Consider the following 18753-nt stretch of genomic DNA (forward strand, 5'->3'; position numbering starts at 1 on the left):
CATTACACGTAAAAACAACAGCACGACAGACACATACATCGGGCTCTCTGCAAACGACTTTAAGTCACGCTACAACAACCACACCTCATCACTCCGACACGCAAAACACCGCAACTCCACCGAACTCAGCAAACACATCAGGACACTTAAAGACAACAACATCAATTATTCCATCACCATCACTTAGTCTTTCTCAGATGAAAAGCCATTTTCCAGTAAACAACGTAAATTTTAAGACATAATCCTACCTCACTGAAAAAAAATTCACAAGGAGCATACTGCTACTGTCGGTCAATTTTCCATCACGTGTCAATTCCTTGTAAACCACCTGCATTTTATCATGTATTTCGCACGCTCCGGGTAAAGTCCAGATAGACAACTACGAAATAGGGAGCCTAGTTGTTACGCCCACGTGAAGAACTGAGAGCGAAAAATGTATTTGGTTAGAGGCTATTGGAAATAAATAGAGTTTCCGCAGTTTGCCTCTCACTGCAGAATTATGTGGAAGAAGATTTGTGATGAAAGTAGCTGTTATTGAATGATTTTGATTTTTTCTCTGACTAAGGAACTGCAGTAAGCATAGTCTTAGCCTGTGAGAAGGCCGTTGTTAGGTCTCGACTGTGAAGGAGATTACAGGAAGCGAGGCGCCAGCCTCAGCTTATTATTGTTAGCAATTATTCAGACACCGGTGGCAGTAGACCATACGTGTGTCTGAACTTTATTTCCACTGATATCTTTTGAAAGCAGATGCTCTTTTTCTTTTACAAGAAGGAAAGCATCAGTTAATAAGTGTCTTCAACATGCGTAACATGCTTATGTTTATATTGGTAGAACTGCTTGCATAATCAGCATATGTTTAGCTTTTTGAAGGGAAAATTACTAGAATAATGACTTGTTTGATCTCTAAGATTGATTATTTTCAATTTCGGTTCATAGTTCAGTGTCTTGGATTTTGCAATTTCTTACTAGATACTTAGCACTGAGTCGTTCGTCGTCAGGAGGACTGGGCACACTGAAACTAATTAAAGATTGCGTCGGTTCCAGTTCCCGGCAGTCAACAAAATTCTCAGAAGATCGAACGTTTGGAAACTGAGTCACTGCCTCTAGTCTGGAATTAAATGGAGTAGATAATGACTTTTTATCGTAGTAAGTGTGTAACTCAAAATAATAAAGATTTCATGCTTTATCAACACAAAGATATCATTTAGACTCGTTTTGTATTTCTGTTTTGAAAAGCATACTTTTAAAAAGAAAAAGTAGCCAAATTTTCAAAAACGAGCATAATTTTAAGCCTAATTTGGAAAAAAAAAATCGAGTAATGCTGGCAGTAGAATATGCTACTTTTACGAGCACAATATATAATGGCCAGCCCCCTGGCGCAGTGACAAATAAGAACCGGTCCCTTCTAGTAAGTGCCACATCTATGCGCTTCTAACTTCATAAAGTGATCAAAACCGTTTGCCACATTCGAAAAAAGTGTCGCAGTAATCAATTTGTTTATTTTTTCTCTTTCTTTCTAAGTATGACTTACGGCCTTCACATTCCCAAAGAATAAAGTCTGCGCAGTAGTTGACCGCAACTCGAAAGCTTTTAAAATTTGCATAATGCTTTGTCGTAATGACGCAGCAATTTCTTATCTTGACATCGAGGAAAACAATTGTTAAACCGATCGAGGAAAGTTGGAAAAAAAAAAGTAAAAGATCGTTCAAGCCGATTTAATGGAACGCTTCATTTCGTTTGATATCTGGAAATCTTATTTTGATACGTTAGAGATGTACAATGTTGCATTAATGACCGTGATGGCAATTTACATGGCACTTAGCATCTCACTGGGACGGGGAATCCCCGACGCGACTACGTCATGTAGTCAATGCGTTATAGTGATTCTACATTTTTTTCTTTCCTCGATGATCTTAACACTTACTACAAATACAGTTGGCTATTTCAGTATAAGTGTCTGCCACATGAAGCTGCAAGGGACCGTGTTAGTTCGAAACGAGCCGAAAAGCGAGCCTACTATAGTAGTTTTGCTTTACCTCTTCCTGACCTCCTTGGAACGGGGAATCCCCTATTTCTTAAGAGAGTACTTTATTGAACTTTCTCGACTTCTGTAGAATAATAATTGTTTCTGCCATTAAGACCGTTCATTAGGGCTAAAGGAAGGCTTTATAATTATAACAGCTTCCCATCCACGGAAATTTGTGTTTTCTGACCGAAAAAAATCCATAGTTTTCAGCATCGAGAGTGGAAGAGCACAAACGGTAGGCAAGCATAAACTGATGATTCGCACTTATTTTACACTTGCTCGATCAGCAGTTTTTTTACCGTATTCTGGTATACTTTCGGCAAGATCAAGTTAAGCGTGAATGTTCATTTTATCTCTCACCACAGGTTAACAAAAGATGCAAACTCAATAATGGTGACACGCACGGTATGAAAGGAGCTATTAAGGTAAATAGTTTAAGATACCTGAGCGTAAGCTTTCATTCGTGAATACATGTCCACTGACCGAAAACGTTTTCCACGACAACCATCGAAAAAAACTGATTTGATTCGAATTGTTTCTCAATGGGAATGGAAATGGAACATTTAGAATATACACAGCCTTTTGATCTAAGAGGTTATTCGATTATTGGCTTCCGACATAAGTAATTAAATTTACGTATTTCACCTGCTCACGTCTGATGCGCCGTATTTGTTAGGCAAACCCTTATGCCCAAGCTAAAATCTAAGTAACTTGACATGCATCCCGATTTGACATAGAATCCGTCTACACTACTGTCAGGAGCTATGTGGTGAAAAACTGACCAAACAATAGCCCCTGCAATGAGTCTCCACATAAGACGTATGTTTTATGGTGATTGGGGCCTTCGGGGCACAAACATTCCCTAACGAAGATTTTTAGCGACCTTGTGCGCTATTACTGATTTTTTCCGGTGTTTGACAAACGCACTCAAATTTGGTTATAGCGCCCTTTTTTCGGCCGCGTCGATAGATTTCCACCGACCGGTAAAAACGAAGAAAACAAACAAACAAACAAAACTGGGGAAGTTCTTAAATGATCCGTATATTTTCACAACGATGTGGTCAATGACATGATATATTTAAAAAACGGCAAAGAGCTGATATTTTTCTCTCTCGGCTCCTGTCTTAGCTGATCCTGTTATTAGCATTGTGGTCACAGTTAGCGTCAGGAAAGCCGGCCAGATGTTCCCAGTTGGGAAATTTCTTACGATACTTTCCCGATACTCCAGGGGCTCAAACGGAGTGCACAGCATGTCCCAAGTGCCCAGCAGGAACGGGACTCACACCGCTATGCGGTACAAAAATTTCAAATTACACCACCATTAAATGTGAACCTTGCATAGAGAATGAGACTTTCTCTGACAAACATGATAGCATTGAGAGTTGCAGATCGTGCCATGACTGTGGATTAAAGAACATTATTCAGCGGTGCACCCCTGATCAAAACCGCAAATGTGGCAACAAATGCCCTGAAAGACATTTTCTGGACCACAATGGTTTTTGCCAGGAATGCTATTTTTGCTGCCCCACCGTTCATGAATCTGCCAGACTGAAAAACTGTAAAGATATTGGAATGGGTAGGGAATGGCAGTGCCTCGAGACCCATCAGAATAGCCTCTGCAAGGAAATAAGGGAGACTGCGGAAAATGCTACAAAAACAACAGCGACTTATGACGTAACCACACCCACTCCTGTTGTTGACCCACCTGTCGATGACTTTAACTTGGATTTAAGTGGTACAGCTTCAACGAAAGACACTAAGAAGCCTGTACTCGAATCCGAAATAAAACATTCGTTTCCAGCAACAACAAAGGCAGTTATATACAAGAGGTCAACACAAGAAGAAGGGGAAAAAGTGTCGGCTACATCTATAGCCTTGATTACCATTGTGGCTACGACTCTGGTTTTTGTTTTGGCAGCATTTTTCTACTACTGTTGGAAACAATCACATCCTGACGGTATTTCTATATCTAGTATTGCCTAAGGATTTGTTGTACTATATTTATAGGTCCTTTGAGTAAATTGAGTCTGCTGGTCCAATAATATTCCTCTCTGATGTATTAGGTCAAAGAGTCAAGTTCATCTGGATTTTCTTTAACAAATTGAAACATTAAAATTAAAATTTGAAGCAACATTTGATCAATTCTTATCATTTAAAAAGTTTCATTATCATGATTAAGTGAGGTTTCATACAGATATACACAGTTAAGACTAAGCAAGTAGTGATTATAAGATGACCATCCTATGTCCAAAATTATTTCTTTTTCAATCTGATCTGAAGGACCACAACCATCTCTTTCCCTGATAAATCAGCACAGTAACCTCTCTCTTCCATTTGACACCTTTTTTTTTTGCAAGGAACCATTTAAGCTGGTTACAGAATGGGTGATCACTCCCATTCTGAAATTTCCAAGTAACATTATTGAATTCATTTGTGCCTTCACAATCATTGCCTTCTCATTTGTGCCTTCACCACTAAGTACCTTGGCGTAACATTTGATTCTCACTTAACATGGAAAGTCATATTAATGAGCTTTGTTTGAAACTATCCAAAACTGTAGGTATCTTGTCTAAAGTGAGACACTTTGTCAACAAAGATAGTCTTGTCATGCTTTATTACTCCCTTATCTATCCATTCCTCACTTATGGCGTCCATGTCTGGGGTTTAACCTTTCCCTCATTTCTAACACAATTATTTATTATCCGAAAAAAAAAATAGTCAGAATAATATCTTTCTCTGAACCAAAATCCCATTCTGAGCCTCTGTTTAAATCCCTCAATCTTCTTAAGCTCAATGATGTTATTGAATTACTGATCCTCTGTTTTGTTTATCAGTGATCACATAGACTGTTACCCACTTGTTTCAATAAATATTTCAAATTTACATCTTCTGTTCATTCCTACTCAACGAGGCAATCATGTAACAGAAATCTTTATGTAGCCTCAGTTAACACTACTCAATATGGCCTACCGAGTCCCTAAAATTCACAGGCCCTCGCCTTTGGAATTCCTTACCTAAAAGGATAATTAATTCAAATTCTCTTAGAATATTTTGCAAAACCCTGAAGAACTCTATACTTAATTGTTACTCTTTTTAATTATCTACTTTAGTGCATGAAGTAATAGTTGAAGTTCATTTATTTGTTTAAGCAGGTTGATTAATTGACAGCTGTAATAGCTGATGTGGACGTGCTGTTCTAACCCATCCATCCCACCCCAGGGGAGGACATCCATCACACAGTAATCTCATGTGTGGGAAATTTTTTATTAAAGAAAAAAAAATTATTCTTCATTTTGCCCTTAGTAATTAACTATATCTTATAATTAGGGTCATCCACTAGATTAGCCTTGGCTATTTGGATGATCCTAACTAGCTACCTTCTCTATTGCTAAATTTTTTCTCCTTATTCCTTTGCTGTACTGTTGCTATGTAAATTTAACCTATATATCTTGTAAAACCGGGCTGAGTTAAATAAATCATCATCAAAATCATCATCAAGTATTTTAACTCATACCCTGTAGTGTTCCAAGACTACCAAGATTAAGTTTCCTTCCCAGCAAAGATTGTATTCTTAATAATACATTCTACTAGTACTACAAAATAGGAAATTTTATGTTACAACCACACTAGCTCAATTACCAGTACTCTTATTAAGACTGTTTTCCATTGAACTCTTAGATTGTAAAGTCTCTGAAATGCCACAGCTGTGCAACCATGACAATCAAATACTGTTGCACTATGTGCAGAGGATGCTGGATCCCCTAGAGACACCAACAAAAAAAAACTGGCGTTCCGTTGGGCAAGTCTTGAAAGTTTCAGAGCAAGACTTGGACCTGATAGAAATTGACTACAAAGCAGGAAGAAGTCCAACAGTTAGTCTCATTGCTACTCTGTGCACCTTTTCAAAAGTGCCCTCAATGGGAGACTTTGTAGAAGCTCTTGCTGCTTGTAACAGCTATGACGTGGCCAACAATATTTGCAACTGGCCGTGGGATCTACGAACTGTACAACGAGGGAAAATTATGCAGCAAGCTTGTAACAGCAAATCAGTAAGCAACTAGCTAGCTAGCCTGATGCATTTTGATCTATTGGCTGCCAAGGAAAAAAAATTGTACAGAAATATTACAGTAGTAGGGTGAGGTGCGAGTAGTCCAGTGGTCAGTGCGCTGGACTCTGGGTCAAATAGCATGGGTAAGTCATGGCTGGGGCTTGACGTTGTGTCCTTCAGCAAGACACTTCACTCACATTGCTTCATCTTCTCAGAAAGGACATCTCCTGCACCTATCAATTAGTTAATTTCAGCAGGGGACATTAAAGAACTCACATCACGAGATTACTGTGATGTGGTCTGGCCTGTTTACTGGGAATGGGGGGAGGAGGCATCTGTATAAAATTTCTCTTTTATTAATTGTAAACTGCCGCTGGCGGTCTGGAAAAGTCCCCCGCACAGTGTTGTAAAGCGCATTAGAGCATTTACATGGAAATGCGCTATAGAAATCGATATATACTATTATTATTCAGTAAATAATCTAACCTAGTCTGCTTCATTATGTGCAAGGGAAACATAACAAGCAGGTCATACTTATAACCAGGGCTTATGAAACTGCAACATATAACTTTTGCAAAGAGGCTTCTTGTATCCCAGTATGGTGAAAGCCATAGAAAATGAAGTGATTGATTTTCATGAATGCTCAAATTAAGTCACAGTGGATAACATTTCAACAACAAAGTAGAGTTACAGACAAACCTTTAGAATTATCATATTCTCAACTTTAAAAGACAAGTCAAAGAGTCGCACTCTAACTTGCTGATGGCAATGTTGTTTTATACAGCAGACATTGCCCTGTATGATATCATGCTGCTCTTATTCCAATCCTTTTTAAAGAGACACGCTCACTATTCATTTTCTCCTATTAGGATCTTTTGTATTAAAGTTTTACACTTCTTAATAATAAAAACCAAAAAAAGTAAAATGGGAAGATTAAACAACCAAACAAAAAAGAAAGATACAAAATGCTAACTAAATAAGGCAAAAACAAAAACAAATGAACCTGCATGTAACAAAATCAAAAAGGAAAAAAAAATGTTAACAGAACATGGTACTATTGATCACCACAACATCTGGGTTATATGTTTCTAATATTTTCAGCCAGAGTATCATTGGGGTGAATATTTAACATTGGTCAGGAATATATTTGCAAGGTGGTGCTATTTAATAACCAGCCAAAAGCCACATCACTTCAAATTTGGACTTTTCAATAGCCAACCACATAGACTTTGGTTGAGAATCTTTGATCAGACTTTGACACCCCATAGCTTTGGTGTGTCAAGTGTTATGATCAAAAGAATTATTTTTCTGTTATAAATGGTAATGCTGGTGATAAAATTAATTACTTTAGACTGAAAGTAACTCAAACAGAGATCTTTATTGTACAGGTAAATGTATCCTTTTTAATGCAACATATTTCTCACTGTCTTGAGTGTAATGCAATGATCAATACAATGCTATATATTTTTAAAAACAGCAATTCTAAGAACTGTGTAATTTAGAAAATTTTTGTATCTGTGTCATTCTTTCATGGTTAGTAGATTATTAATCCGCTTGCATTGTCAAGTGGTAAATGTTGAAGCTAATGAAAAATAAATTCTGGTTCTGGAATTAGTGCCCGCTTGAACTGTATCACTAATGACCCCAGTATGCTGGAAGCTCTTGCTTTCTTGTCCTTTTGACAACAGATGTAAAAGTTGGGACAATGGAAAATCAGAACAGTTGTAATACAGACAGGACTGTACACTACTGTCAACAATACACAAGTAGTAAACCATACAAAGACTTTTTGGAACATTTCATCATTACTGCGAATTTTTCAGTATACCAAGTAAGTAGAAATCACATCCAAAGTCTAATTGGAAGACATTCATTGAAGTTACACAGCTTTTGTGTCCATGGTTTTTTAGAAGACACCTAGGAGAGAAGTTAAAGAAGATTATGAGTGGGGGAGTAAGATTTTGGTGTTAACAGAGTTAGGAACTTTGATTTTATTAGATGAAAGCCTCAGTATCAAAGTAGTCTTCAGAAGTAAACATCAGTGGATTATGACTGAATATACATAGTCATCACTGGCTTTCAACTGTGGTTTTAAACATGAGGTACAATCTTTCTGACTAATATAAACACCATTGATCCACAACCTTTTCCAATGTTGTTTTCCAATGTTAACAATCAAGCATTGGTTGACAATGGTGCAAAAATAATCATTTACTTAATAAATTTCTCACCTTGTCATTCTGAAAAAATTAATTTTCCATCTTTTTCAATATTTCCACAACAAATTCAAGCTAAGTAACTTGTTGGACCTAGAAAAACATGAAAATAATTTCACAATTTTTTTTTTTTTTAAACTTTGTTAAGCCAACTTTACAATAGAGCTCTATGCTATTAGAGACAACTGCTGAAGTCTCCTAAAATTTTATTCCTCATTATTCACCCATTCTGTCATTATTACACATTCTGAAAAAATTAATTAACTATCGATTCAGGATATAGAAAGGCATCACAAACTTAATATGTATAAACCATTATAACAATATTCAATATTTATTTGCACATTTTCTTTAAAACTAATCAAATGCACATTACAAACATTACAATAAATTTATGTATTTATACAAAATAAGAACCATTTACAATCACTATGAAATCAAAGAAGAAAACTGTACAATTACAATTGAGGATAAGAAAAGCAATTTGCAGAAAAAGAGACTAAATGAAAATCTAAATATAAACTAATTGTACTAACAAAATGCCTTGCTGAATAAAAATGTCTGAAGTTTCCATTTAAAATCACTTTTGGTGCAAGCAGATCTAATGCCTACAGGAAGACTATTATAATATTCAAAGGATAAAACTCTAAGGGAAGAGTAACAAACGTAAGATCTATCATCAAACCCAAGAACTCTGATCTGTTAATTCTTGTCAAAGCTTCTATCAATTGGTTTATTTTCACTTGCATGCTTATAGAACATGTCTGAAACAGTCTCAGTCTACAAAGTGGCCTCAGTTATTTTGGTGATATTTATCATCAGTTATGTTCAAGAGTAGCAAATAAATAATGCATCATTGGCCACATCCATGATTACGAAACAAAATTCTGTAATAAACCATACATTAAGCTAACACGTACAAGTAACTCACAGAACCAGTATTTTTTTTCCAGTCAAATTTTTATGCATGCCAGTCATAAACAAGGAATCTGTAATAAAATTTACACTTATATTACCACTTAAGTGGCTCAGCCTCTTTTTGTTCTGGTCACTGAACCTCTCCTGCTAGTATTCTAATCTTCCATGAAAACATATATAAAATAATAGTTAAAACAAGAAAGAAAAATGACTGGTTAAAAAAATAAGGTACAATTGAAGCCACAAATTAAAGAGATTTCAAGTTTCAAGATCATAAGATGTACAAAACAATTTGAAAACAGGATACCAATTACAAGAGGTGCATCAGGTAAACCCAGATTTTCTAATCAAGTCACTGGGTGACTTTCTTATGTCCCTATTCTGGAGGTCATCACTTGCACCAAACTCGACAACAAAAAACATTGCCACCTAGTTCATCACACACTCCTCACCTCAGAAAAGCCTGCTTGGTTAGGTCTTGACAACGTACCTACATGTAAGACAAGTAACTCATTGTTAGACACTGTCAGAGAAAGGAATTCTGACTTTTTCAGTAATACCACTAAGGTGGTTTCAGATAGGGGCGAAGTTTAACGTCACCATCAATCAGCTGAACTATGAACTCATCATGAACCATACCAAGTAATGCAACAACTTGTAAACTTCATGGCTAGCCTCTCAGAGGCACAAATTAAGAGAAAATCTAAGATGACAATTGACTTAACCATTGTGTTGTAAGCAGAGAGAGCATTATTTACAGCAGTCTAAAATATCATTCAAGTGTAATGTTCATGCTTTTTCCTCACCTACTAGTAACACAAATAGAAACCACAATAAGCTGTGCACATTTCTTATGTACTCTGCTCCCTGAAACAAAAACAATTAGCTTCAATTAGAATGAGGGAAGCAAGTGTTTGTTAGACACAATAAAGAAACTTGGGGAGTTTTTCAGTCAGACCTACAGGGCAGTTTCAGATAGGGGAAAAACTATCCTCACCATCAACCAGCTGAACTACATGTATGAACTTGTCACAAACCATACTAAACAAGACAACAACTGATAGACTTTCTTTCAATACATGGGGAAGGGCCAACCTCTCACAGGAGCAAGTTAAGACAAAATCTAAGATGAGAAATAGATGAGATGATGAGAAAACTGAACCACTTTGTTGCACATATATAGTCGTATTTACAGAGGCTTAACCATTTAAACCCTTACATTGATATTCATAATATTCTACCAACTGTTCTCTACACATTTCCTCTGTTGCTATCAGAGAGAATTTGTTTGACAATCAAGAGCATCTCAATTAGTGATCATTTTTCTTCTTCTCATGACCTTTACTGGGGAAAGGTGATACTGTAAGGGGAAATTAAAAGCCAATCAATCTTAGAGCTTAAAGGGCTAAATGTCATTTACATGTTATGTACAGGCTTTTAGATCAAATTATCACCTGCCCAAATAGAAACCACACAGTGCTTTACAAGTTCCTCCAGTCAAAAACTCCCCGAAACAAAACCAATTGTGTGGTTCCAGAAAATATCCATACCCCCCACGGAAGATCATTGGAAGTTCTGAGGGGGAGGGGGGTTCAAGGGCAGTAATTTCTGAGGGGTAGGGGGTTTCGTGGGAAACTAATTTTCCAAAGGGTGATGAACCATGCACAAAACACTGAAAGCAACATACGATCGATCTGAAGCGCAAAAACATACTCACATACGTTGTTTTGAAACATAAGTCAGTACTCCTGGCCATTGAGATAAATTTAACATTATAAGCTTTAATTTTTCTGTTTTTCTTTGAGTTAGCTACCGCTACAACCTCCCAAAGCTAGGAACGGAGTCAAAACGATTTAAAATGGCCGTCTCAATTGGAGTATCATACCCAGACTTCCAGCTTTGTCTCGTTTTCGTCCTCCCAACACTTCCGTTCACTTGAGTATCGCTTTTCGCTACAAGGAATGTATATATTTAGGCTCAAATTAAATGTAAACCTACCTCACTTGCTGTGTATTGTCGTTTCTGTAGTTCTAAGTGGCGAATTTGAGCGATTTGGTAGATTTTGCGTTCACTGTTACTTTACTGTCTCCTTCTTATACAGTAAAGTATACAGTATATTATTACACGGCTCGGGCTGTCAGAAGGCCCATAACTAAAATCAGCCAATCAAAATGCTGTATTGCCGGTCAATATTCTCTCAGTATTGGACCGGGCACTGTCCCGAATGGTCCCAAATGATGCCGCACTTGTCTCCCTTTGAACTTCAGTCGTATAATAAATCTCTTATTAACCAAGCTTGGTCGGGACCGTACTAGAAGAATATTGGCCCTCAAACCTTTTTGTACGGATCGAGCGCAGCGAGGTCCGTACTGTCAAGACCTCGGGCCGATATTCTCCCAGTACGGCCCTCGCGCTTGGTTGATAAGATATATGTAACAGTCAACGCAAATTCTACCAAATCGCTCAAATTCGCCACTTAGAACCACAGAAACGACAATAGACAGCAAGTGAGGTAGGTTTACAGTTATTTTGAGCCTTAACATAGACATTTCTTGATATAAGTTTACGATATTACGACTCTTCAATATTCTCCCTTACATTTCTTTATATTTCGAACAAACGACCAGACACGGCCGCTTGTGTGGGTCCCCTGTGTGAGCACTTGGTCCTCTCACATCTTCAGACCTTTACGCGAAAATTCTCAGCAATGCACCGGTTTATGTTCTAATGATTGTTTCAGCGTCTTGGATCACGTTTACACCCCCCTCCAATGTAAAATCAAAAAAGCCATTCACATTCAGTGGAAACAGCCCACTCTGAATCATCTATGTTATCGTGTCAATTTAAAACTTTCTCTGTAATTGTTTACATTCTCGCGTTTCTTTTACTGTTATGTGCAATAAGCATTCTGTGTACGCTGTAAATTCAACTTTGTACTTTATGTGAATAAGAACTAGTACTGAAGATGACAGAAGAACTGTCGAACATGCATGTTTTTAAAACCTAAAATGTTGTGTACATTCTTAAAAAGTTCTGATAAACTTTGAATGTCACAGTATTCATCACGCTCAACTTCACATTTCGTTACTTCATAGTTAGTAGAGGGGACTAACTATGGCGAGCAGCGACTCGAGTCGTTTGAGCCCACGGTTGAAATTCCCAAAAGATTAGCGTTTGAAATGTAAAATTCATATCTAGATAAAGTTTCGCCCCAGGGTAATAAGGTGATTCGGTGGCCTTATGGTAAAGAGCAATGCGGTAGCTGACATTCTCAGGATAGCAACGTAGGTGGTTCAAATGCGACGTTCTCATGTATATTCTGAGTTTGTCTTACCTTTTCATCTCTTTTTCTTTTTTTTTTTCGGACACAATAATCATTTTCCTGGATGTGTACATTTAAAAATAGAAGTATTGATGCCATAAATGAAATATACGCTGCAAGAGATAAAAGTGTATTCGGAGATTGGGCAAACTTTAATTCATTCACTAATGAAAAACGTATACTTTTTTACTCTTTCAAGATTATCATTGGCTTCTTTTTCACCCCAACACTATTCTTAGCAACAAAGGTCGCCATTTCGTTTGTTTATCACTCGCCAAAAACTATAAAATGCATTCAAAAGCCTAAAATAGAAAACAGTTTACAGGAATCGACCAATTGAGCGAGCGAGCAAGCGCCATTCATCACATCATACCTACAACTCGTTCTTGCGCACGCGCAATTCACGAGTTAAAAAGGTCTTACAATGACTATCTTCTACTCAAGATGCCGGAAATTCAAATATAACCGATTACAAGAATAGTCCAGTGACCTGTTGAACAAAATTTGACTTTGATAATGGAACATTCTAATTGAATTTCTGTCCCCCTTATTTGATATATACGACTGGGATCAGCTCTCCTCTTGTAACTAGTCCTACAAAGGGGTCTACAATGACTATCTTTCATTCGAGATACTGGAAACTCAAATTTGACCGAGTACGGTCAAAAAAAAGAAAAAAATGGCAGTTGGATGGACAAAAATTACATTTTTGGCCCCAAGATTGATATTTAGATGAGGTTAACTTCTGAAGTATTCTAAAAAGTCTAAAATGACTTGCTGAATAAATGAACTACACCTTTTCGAAGAATCAGTCCCAAAGTTCGTTCCAGTCTTTCAAGGCCTCTTCTTTATAAAATGAAAATATATCTTGTAAAACCTCCAAAAAAGTTTCATTACACTAAATATCTATATGAAAAACTGTTTTCTTTAAAAGAAAGGCTAAAGAAGGTTATCTGGCTCATAAATCATAATGAAAACCTTTTTAGATTATTCAAATGTTAATTATTCCCTTGGCTGTATATATCTACCATGAAGGTCCTCTCACGAAGATTACTACAGACATCTAAATGACAAGGCGTGCCCGTCTGCTAAGGAGAAAGCCCAAAATTCTATTTTATAACTGCTTAACTGAAAAAATCCTTCTGTTATATCATGCGATCACACGAAATGTTCCGTTTCATGCGGTAGAGGCAAAGATTAGGGTCTTGACTGAGAGTCAGCTTTGTCCCGGAAACAGGATTTGCAAATCAGTTGTGAGCGTTGGAGGTTATGTCTTCTTTCCTGTAAGATAATATTTACAACTTGAGTAAAGGTACGTGTTAATCTTGAATTACTTCCTCAGTAAATTAATTGTTTAATTCAATAAGTTTGTTCAAAAAATTTATGCTGCTACGACTGACAGGTTCAGTCGCTGTTAACTTCGGATACTGTAGATGCCTTTGGCGAGGAGTTTCCACGCAGAATTTGAGATAATTTACATGGAGAAGCTCGCCTTGAAGTTAATGCCTATCAGTAACTCATTGCCTGTCGTTATTGAGCCAGTCTTCATATTGTCTCCTTCGTCTTTTCAACAATAATAGAATACATGGCGGAACTATATAAGATACAGCACAAATCCTCTCTTTACCGTAACGAGCTCACATTCTTTGCATGAAATAAACGAGGTTAGATGTGTGAGAGGACCACTGAATTTTGCTTTTGTGTCCTTGTGGCTTTTTTAAATCTTCCGAACTTAAGAAAATGCACTTCAATGTCTCCCTTTACACTCCTCGCACTCGATGGAAAAGCACAATAAAAAAAAGAAAAAACGCCGCGAAGAGTCCTCGCTGACTTCTTCCAAGGTAGGTGATTTCACACTTAAATTCTGTTTCCTTCTGACATGTTATAAACAGTGCATTTAGGCCTCGGAAGATTCCCATCCTTAGTGTCATTTTGATTGCGGTTTTTTTTAAATACAAACTTGACTCATTTCCTTAAAAACCTACCTTAATGTGACATTATCTCCAATCAGCATGAACGGAGCCCATTTCTCCACTTCAGGAAAGCCGTTATTTCTCATCCACTTTCGGACCTCGTGAAGAGACTCACTGGCACTCTTACCACGAAACAAGAGTTCGTAGAAACTATTCATGAACTGTTCTGTCGATTCGTCGTTCAAGGCCCACCGCGCCACTAACACCGAGCGAGCACCGGATCCCAAGAACGCCCGAGCGATTCCAATGACTCCTTCGACTTTAGTCTCTCCGCGTCCACTGTGACAGCAACTTAGAACAACCAGTTTAGCTCGAAGTTGAACTTTTGACACGTCAGCCATCGTCAAGAGGTATTCTTCTTCTTGTGGAATATCATTAGTAGTACGAACAGGGCAAAGCGCGATTTCACCTCTCTCGGCATATCCGTGAGCAGCAAAATGTATCAGCGCAACTGACTTCATCTGTTCAATAACCGCCTCTTTTGTTGCATATCTCCCTAACAATGGGGGGACGCCAAGCATTTTTCCAATCATCTCAGCTTCTCTTCTTGCACCTGGTAATGGCTGGAGGATAATCGGTTGCCCCTTGTAAATCACTTCGCTCACCTCAGGTTCACCCACTAGGAGAGCCCCACTCTGACTGTGGTAGTTAGGAGGACTGTCCTTAATAAGTTTGAGGGTGGTCAGAGAAGGAGCAATACGGATCCTGAATTTTTCTGACAAATATCTTCCTCCTTCGTCAATTAAGGCTGCAAATGGCACTTGGTACATGCAGCTATCAGGGACAATGATAATTTCAGGCTCGTTCAATAAATCGGCCACGGGAGCGACGATTATTTCGTAGCACAAACGAAGATTTTTTTCCATATTATTGTGTGTTAAAGGCGATCGGTTGACATCATCAGATGATGTTAAAACACGTTCGTCATTTAAAGAGCGATCTTCGCAAACATCTCTAGGTAGAATGCCAAAGTGGAGGAAACTTTCCGAAAAAAACACTTTCAGGTCAGGAACTGACCCGGCATTTCCAAAACGATCTGAATCCAATCTTTTTCTTCGGAAATGAATCTCTCCGCTTGTTTTGAGAATCCAAATCCGTGCATCTTCATCATCAACCGAAAGGTAAAGACAATTACAGCTGGCTTCTCCTTTTATAATATCATGGATTCCACACCATGATCGCGGATCGCCTGAAAACTGTAACTGTTTGGCAGAATATTGAGATGTCATCAGGTCCGCTAGAGCTCTTGCCCGTCTAAGTTCTTCAACGTAAAGAGCATCTGTAAAATTTCCGCGAACAGAGAGCAATTTAATGAGCGTGTCATAGGGAAAGACGCCATGCTCCTCCAACAAAGATATTTGGAAGTAGTCGTTGCCTTTTACAAAGTTTCGCAATTTTTCATATTTTGCAATAGATTGATAAAGATACGAAAAAGCTTCATCGAGATTAAACTGAGCTAACTTCAAAACTGTTAGACCGCAAACAACTTTAAACTCCGTCATACTATCTCCAATGCCTTTGCACTTTAAGAAAGCCTCGCGAAAATACAATTCGGCTTTCTCAAGTTCGCCTAAGGAATGAAACAATGTTCCTAAGTTTCCGTTTAAAGCTGCTTCTCCCTTTATGTCACCAATTTCCTTTGTGATTGCCAGCCCTTTCTCAGTAAAATCTTTAGCCTTTGTGTATTCACCGAGAGAATAAAACAATGCTCCTAAGTTTCCGTAGTCAGCTGCTTCTCCCTTTCTGTTGCCAGTTTCCTTTCTAATCGAAAGTGCGTTCTCCATGTATGCTTGAGCCTTTCCGTATTCACCGAGAGAATGAAACAATGCTCCTAAGTTTCCGTAGTCAGCTGCTTCTCCTTCTCTGTCGCCAATTTCGTCTCTGATTAAAAGTGCTTTCTCGGTGTATTCTTGAGCCTTTTTGTATTCACCAAGCGAGTGAAACAATGTTCCTAAGTTTCCGTAGCAAGCTGCTTCTCCTTTTCTGTCATCAATTCCCTTTCTTATTTCTAGTGCTTTCTCGGTGTATTCTTGAACTTTTTTGTATTCACCAAGCGAGTGAAACAATGTTCCTAAGTTTCCGTAGTCAGCTGCTTCTCCGTTTCTGTCGCCAATTTCCTTTCTGATCGCTAGTGCTTTCTCTATGTATTCTTGAGCCTTTTTGTATTCACCAAACGACTGAAACAATGTTCCCAAGTTTCCGTAATCAGCTGCTTCTCCTTTTCTGTCACCAATATCCTTTCTGATTTCTAGTGCTTTCTCAGTGTATTCTTGAGCCTTTTTGTATTCACCAAGCGAGTGAAACAATGTTCCTAAGTTTCCGTAGTCAGCTGCTTCTCCGTTTCTGTCGCCAATTTTCTTTCTGATCGCTAATGCTTTCTCGGTGTATTCTTGAGACTTTTTGTACTCACCAATCGAGTGAAACAATGTTCCTAAGTTTCCGTAGTCAGCTGCTTCTCCCTTTCTGTCATCAATTTTCTTTCTGATCGCCAGTGCTTTCTCGGTGTATTCTTGAGCAATTTTGTATTCTCCAAGCGAGTGAAACAATGTTCCTAAGTTTCCGTAGCAAGCTGCTTCTCCTTTTCTGTCGTCAATTTCCTTTGTGATCGCTAGTGTTTTCTCGATGTATTCTTGAGCCTTTTTGTACTCACCAAGCGAGTGAAACAATGTTCCTAAGTTTCCGTAGTCAGCTGCTTCTCCTTTTCTGTCGCCAATTTCCTTTCTGATCGCTAGTGCTTTCTCGGTGTATTCTTGAGCCTTTTTGTATTCACCAAGCGAGTGAAACAATGTTCCTAAGTTTCCGTAGTCAGCTGCTTCTCCTTGTCTGTAGCCAATTTCCTTTGTGATCGCTAGTGCTTTCTCTATGTATTCTTGAGCCATTTTGTATTCACCAAGCGAGTGAAACAATGTTCCTAAGTTTCCGTAGTCAGCTGCTTCTCCTTTTCTGTCGCCAATTTCCTTTCTGATCGCTAGTGCTTTCTCGGTGTATTCTTGAGCCTTTTTGTATTCACCGAGCGAGTGAAACAATGTTCCTAAGTTTCCGTAGGCAGCTGCTTCTCCATTTCTGTTACCAATTTCCTTTCTGATCGCTAGTGCTCTCTCGGTGTATTCTTGAGCCTTTTTGTATTCACCAAGCGAGTGAAACAATGTTCCTAAGTTTCCGTAGCCAGCTGCTTCTCCATTTCTGTTACCAATTTCCTTTTTGATCGCTAGTGCTTTCTCGGTGTATTCTTGAGCCTTTTTGTATTCACCAAGCGAGTGAAACAATGTTCCTAAGTTTCCGTAGCCAGCTGCTTCTCCATTTCTGTTACCAATTTCCTTTTTGATCGCTAGTGCTTTCTCGGTGTATTCTTGAGCCTTTTTGTATTCACCGAGCGAGTGAAACAATGTTCCTAAGTTTCCGTAGGCAGCTGCTTCTCCATTTCTGTTACCAATTTCCTTTCTGATCGCTAGTGCTCTCTCGGTGTATTCTTGAGCCTTTTTGTATTCACCAAGCGAGTGAAACAATGTTCCTAAGTTTCCGTAGTCAGCTGCTTCTCCGTTTCTGTCGCAAATTTCCTTTTTGATTGCTAGTGCTTTCTCGGTGTATTCTTGAGCCTTTTTGTATTCTCCAAGCGAGTGAAACAATGTTCCTAAGTTTCCGTAGCAAGCTGCTTCTCCTTTTCTGTCGTCAATTTCCTTTGTGATCGCTAGTGCTTTCTCGGTGTATTTTTGAGCCTTTTTGTACTCACCAAGCGAGTGAAACAATGTTCCTAAGTTTCCATAGTCAGCTGCTTCTCCTTCTCTGTCGCCAATTTCCTTTCTGATCGCTAGTGCTTTCTCGGTGTATTCTTGAGCCTTTTTGTATTCACCAAGCGAGTGAAACAATGTTCCTAAGTTTCCGTAGTCAGCTGCTTCTCCTTCTCTGTCCCCAATTTCCTTTGTGATCGCTAGTGCTTTCTCTATGTATTCTTGAGCCATTTTGTATTCACCAAGCGAGTGAAACAATGTTCCTAAGTTTCCGTAGGCAGTTGCTTCTCCATTTCTGTTACCAATTTCCTTTGTGATCGCTAGTGCTTTCTCGGTGTATTCTTGAGCCTTTTTGTATTCACCAAGCGAGTGAAACAATGTTCCTAAGTTTCCGTAGGCAGTTGCTTCTCCATTTCTGTTACAAATTTCCTTTGTGATCGCTAGTGCTTTCTCGGTGTATTCTTGAGCCTTTTTGTTTTCACCAAGGGAGTGAAACAATGTTCCTAAGTTTCTGTAGGCAGT

The 18753-nt window shown here is 38.3% G+C and overlaps 2 protein-coding genes, 1 long non-coding RNA gene, 1 other non-coding gene and 1 pseudogene across 9 annotated transcripts; 1 reads left to right on the top strand and 4 right to left on the bottom strand.

Annotated features, from left to right (window-relative positions):
• The first annotated feature begins 1686 nt into the window (after window positions 1-1686).
• Window positions 1687-7686, top strand: LOC148732400 (uncharacterized). The gene is made up of 4 exons (XM_088755785.1): window positions 1687-2261; window positions 2392-2451; window positions 3155-3983; window positions 5705-7686. The coding sequence occupies exons 2-4, from the start codon at window positions 2434-2436 to the stop codon at window positions 6085-6087; spliced, it is 1230 nt and encodes a 409-aa protein (XP_088611911.1). The 5' UTR covers window positions 1687-2261; window positions 2392-2433; the 3' UTR covers window positions 6088-7686.
• On the bottom strand, window positions 7434-11104 carry LOC148732401 (uncharacterized). Of its 6 annotated transcripts, none has more exons than XR_015999562.1 (6): window positions 10926-11103; window positions 10015-10075; window positions 9661-9698; window positions 9307-9363; window positions 8306-8383; window positions 7434-7991 (listed from the first exon to the last, which is right to left on the bottom strand). It is a non-coding gene; the product is annotated as an uncharacterized LOC148732401 (long non-coding RNA). The 6 variants fall into 6 exon arrangements; XR_015999564.1 differs by having other exon boundaries at window positions 9307-9368; XR_015999563.1 differs by having other exon boundaries at window positions 8306-9368; window positions 10926-11104.
• LOC148732402 (small nucleolar RNA SNORD24) lies at window positions 9080-9152 on the bottom strand (annotated as a pseudogene).
• Window positions 9774-9847, bottom strand: LOC148732403 (small nucleolar RNA snR60/Z15/Z230/Z193/J17). Its single transcript, XR_016000893.1, has one exon. It is a non-coding gene; the product is annotated as a small nucleolar RNA snR60/Z15/Z230/Z193/J17 (small nucleolar RNA).
• A 1543-nt stretch (window positions 11105-12647) lies between the features above and the next one.
• On the bottom strand, window positions 12648-18653 carry LOC148732404 (uncharacterized). Its single transcript, XM_088755767.1, has 2 exons — window positions 14516-18653; window positions 12648-13811 (listed from the first exon to the last, which is right to left on the bottom strand). The coding sequence occupies exons 1-2, from the start codon at window positions 18460-18462 to the stop codon at window positions 13778-13780; spliced, it is 3981 nt and encodes a 1326-aa protein (XP_088611893.1). The 5' UTR covers window positions 18463-18653; the 3' UTR covers window positions 12648-13777.
• Between the last annotated feature and the right edge of the window lie 100 nt (window positions 18654-18753).

This window comes from Stylophora pistillata, chromosome 4, assembly GCF_964205215.1.
Source record: "Stylophora pistillata chromosome 4, jaStyPist1.2, whole genome shotgun sequence".
In the NCBI taxonomy this organism is placed as follows: Eukaryota; Metazoa; Cnidaria; class Anthozoa; order Scleractinia; family Pocilloporidae; genus Stylophora; species Stylophora pistillata.

What these genes read in the sequence shown, in the direction of transcription:
- LOC148732400 (XM_088755785.1), top strand. An exon ending in GAAACAATCACATCCTGACG is followed by an intron (nt 3,984 to 5,704) that starts GTATTTCTATAT and finishes TTGAACTCTTAG; the next exon opens with ATTGTAAAGTCTCTGAAATG.
- LOC148732404 (XM_088755767.1), bottom strand. Translation starts at nt 18,462, where the DNA reads ATGGCTCAAGAATACATAGAGAAAGCACTAGCGATCACAAAGGAAATT. An exon ending in GGAGATAATGTCACATTAAG is followed by an intron (nt 13,812 to 14,515) that starts GTAGGTTTTTAA and finishes ATTATCTTACAG; the next exon opens with GAAAGAAGACATAACCTCCA.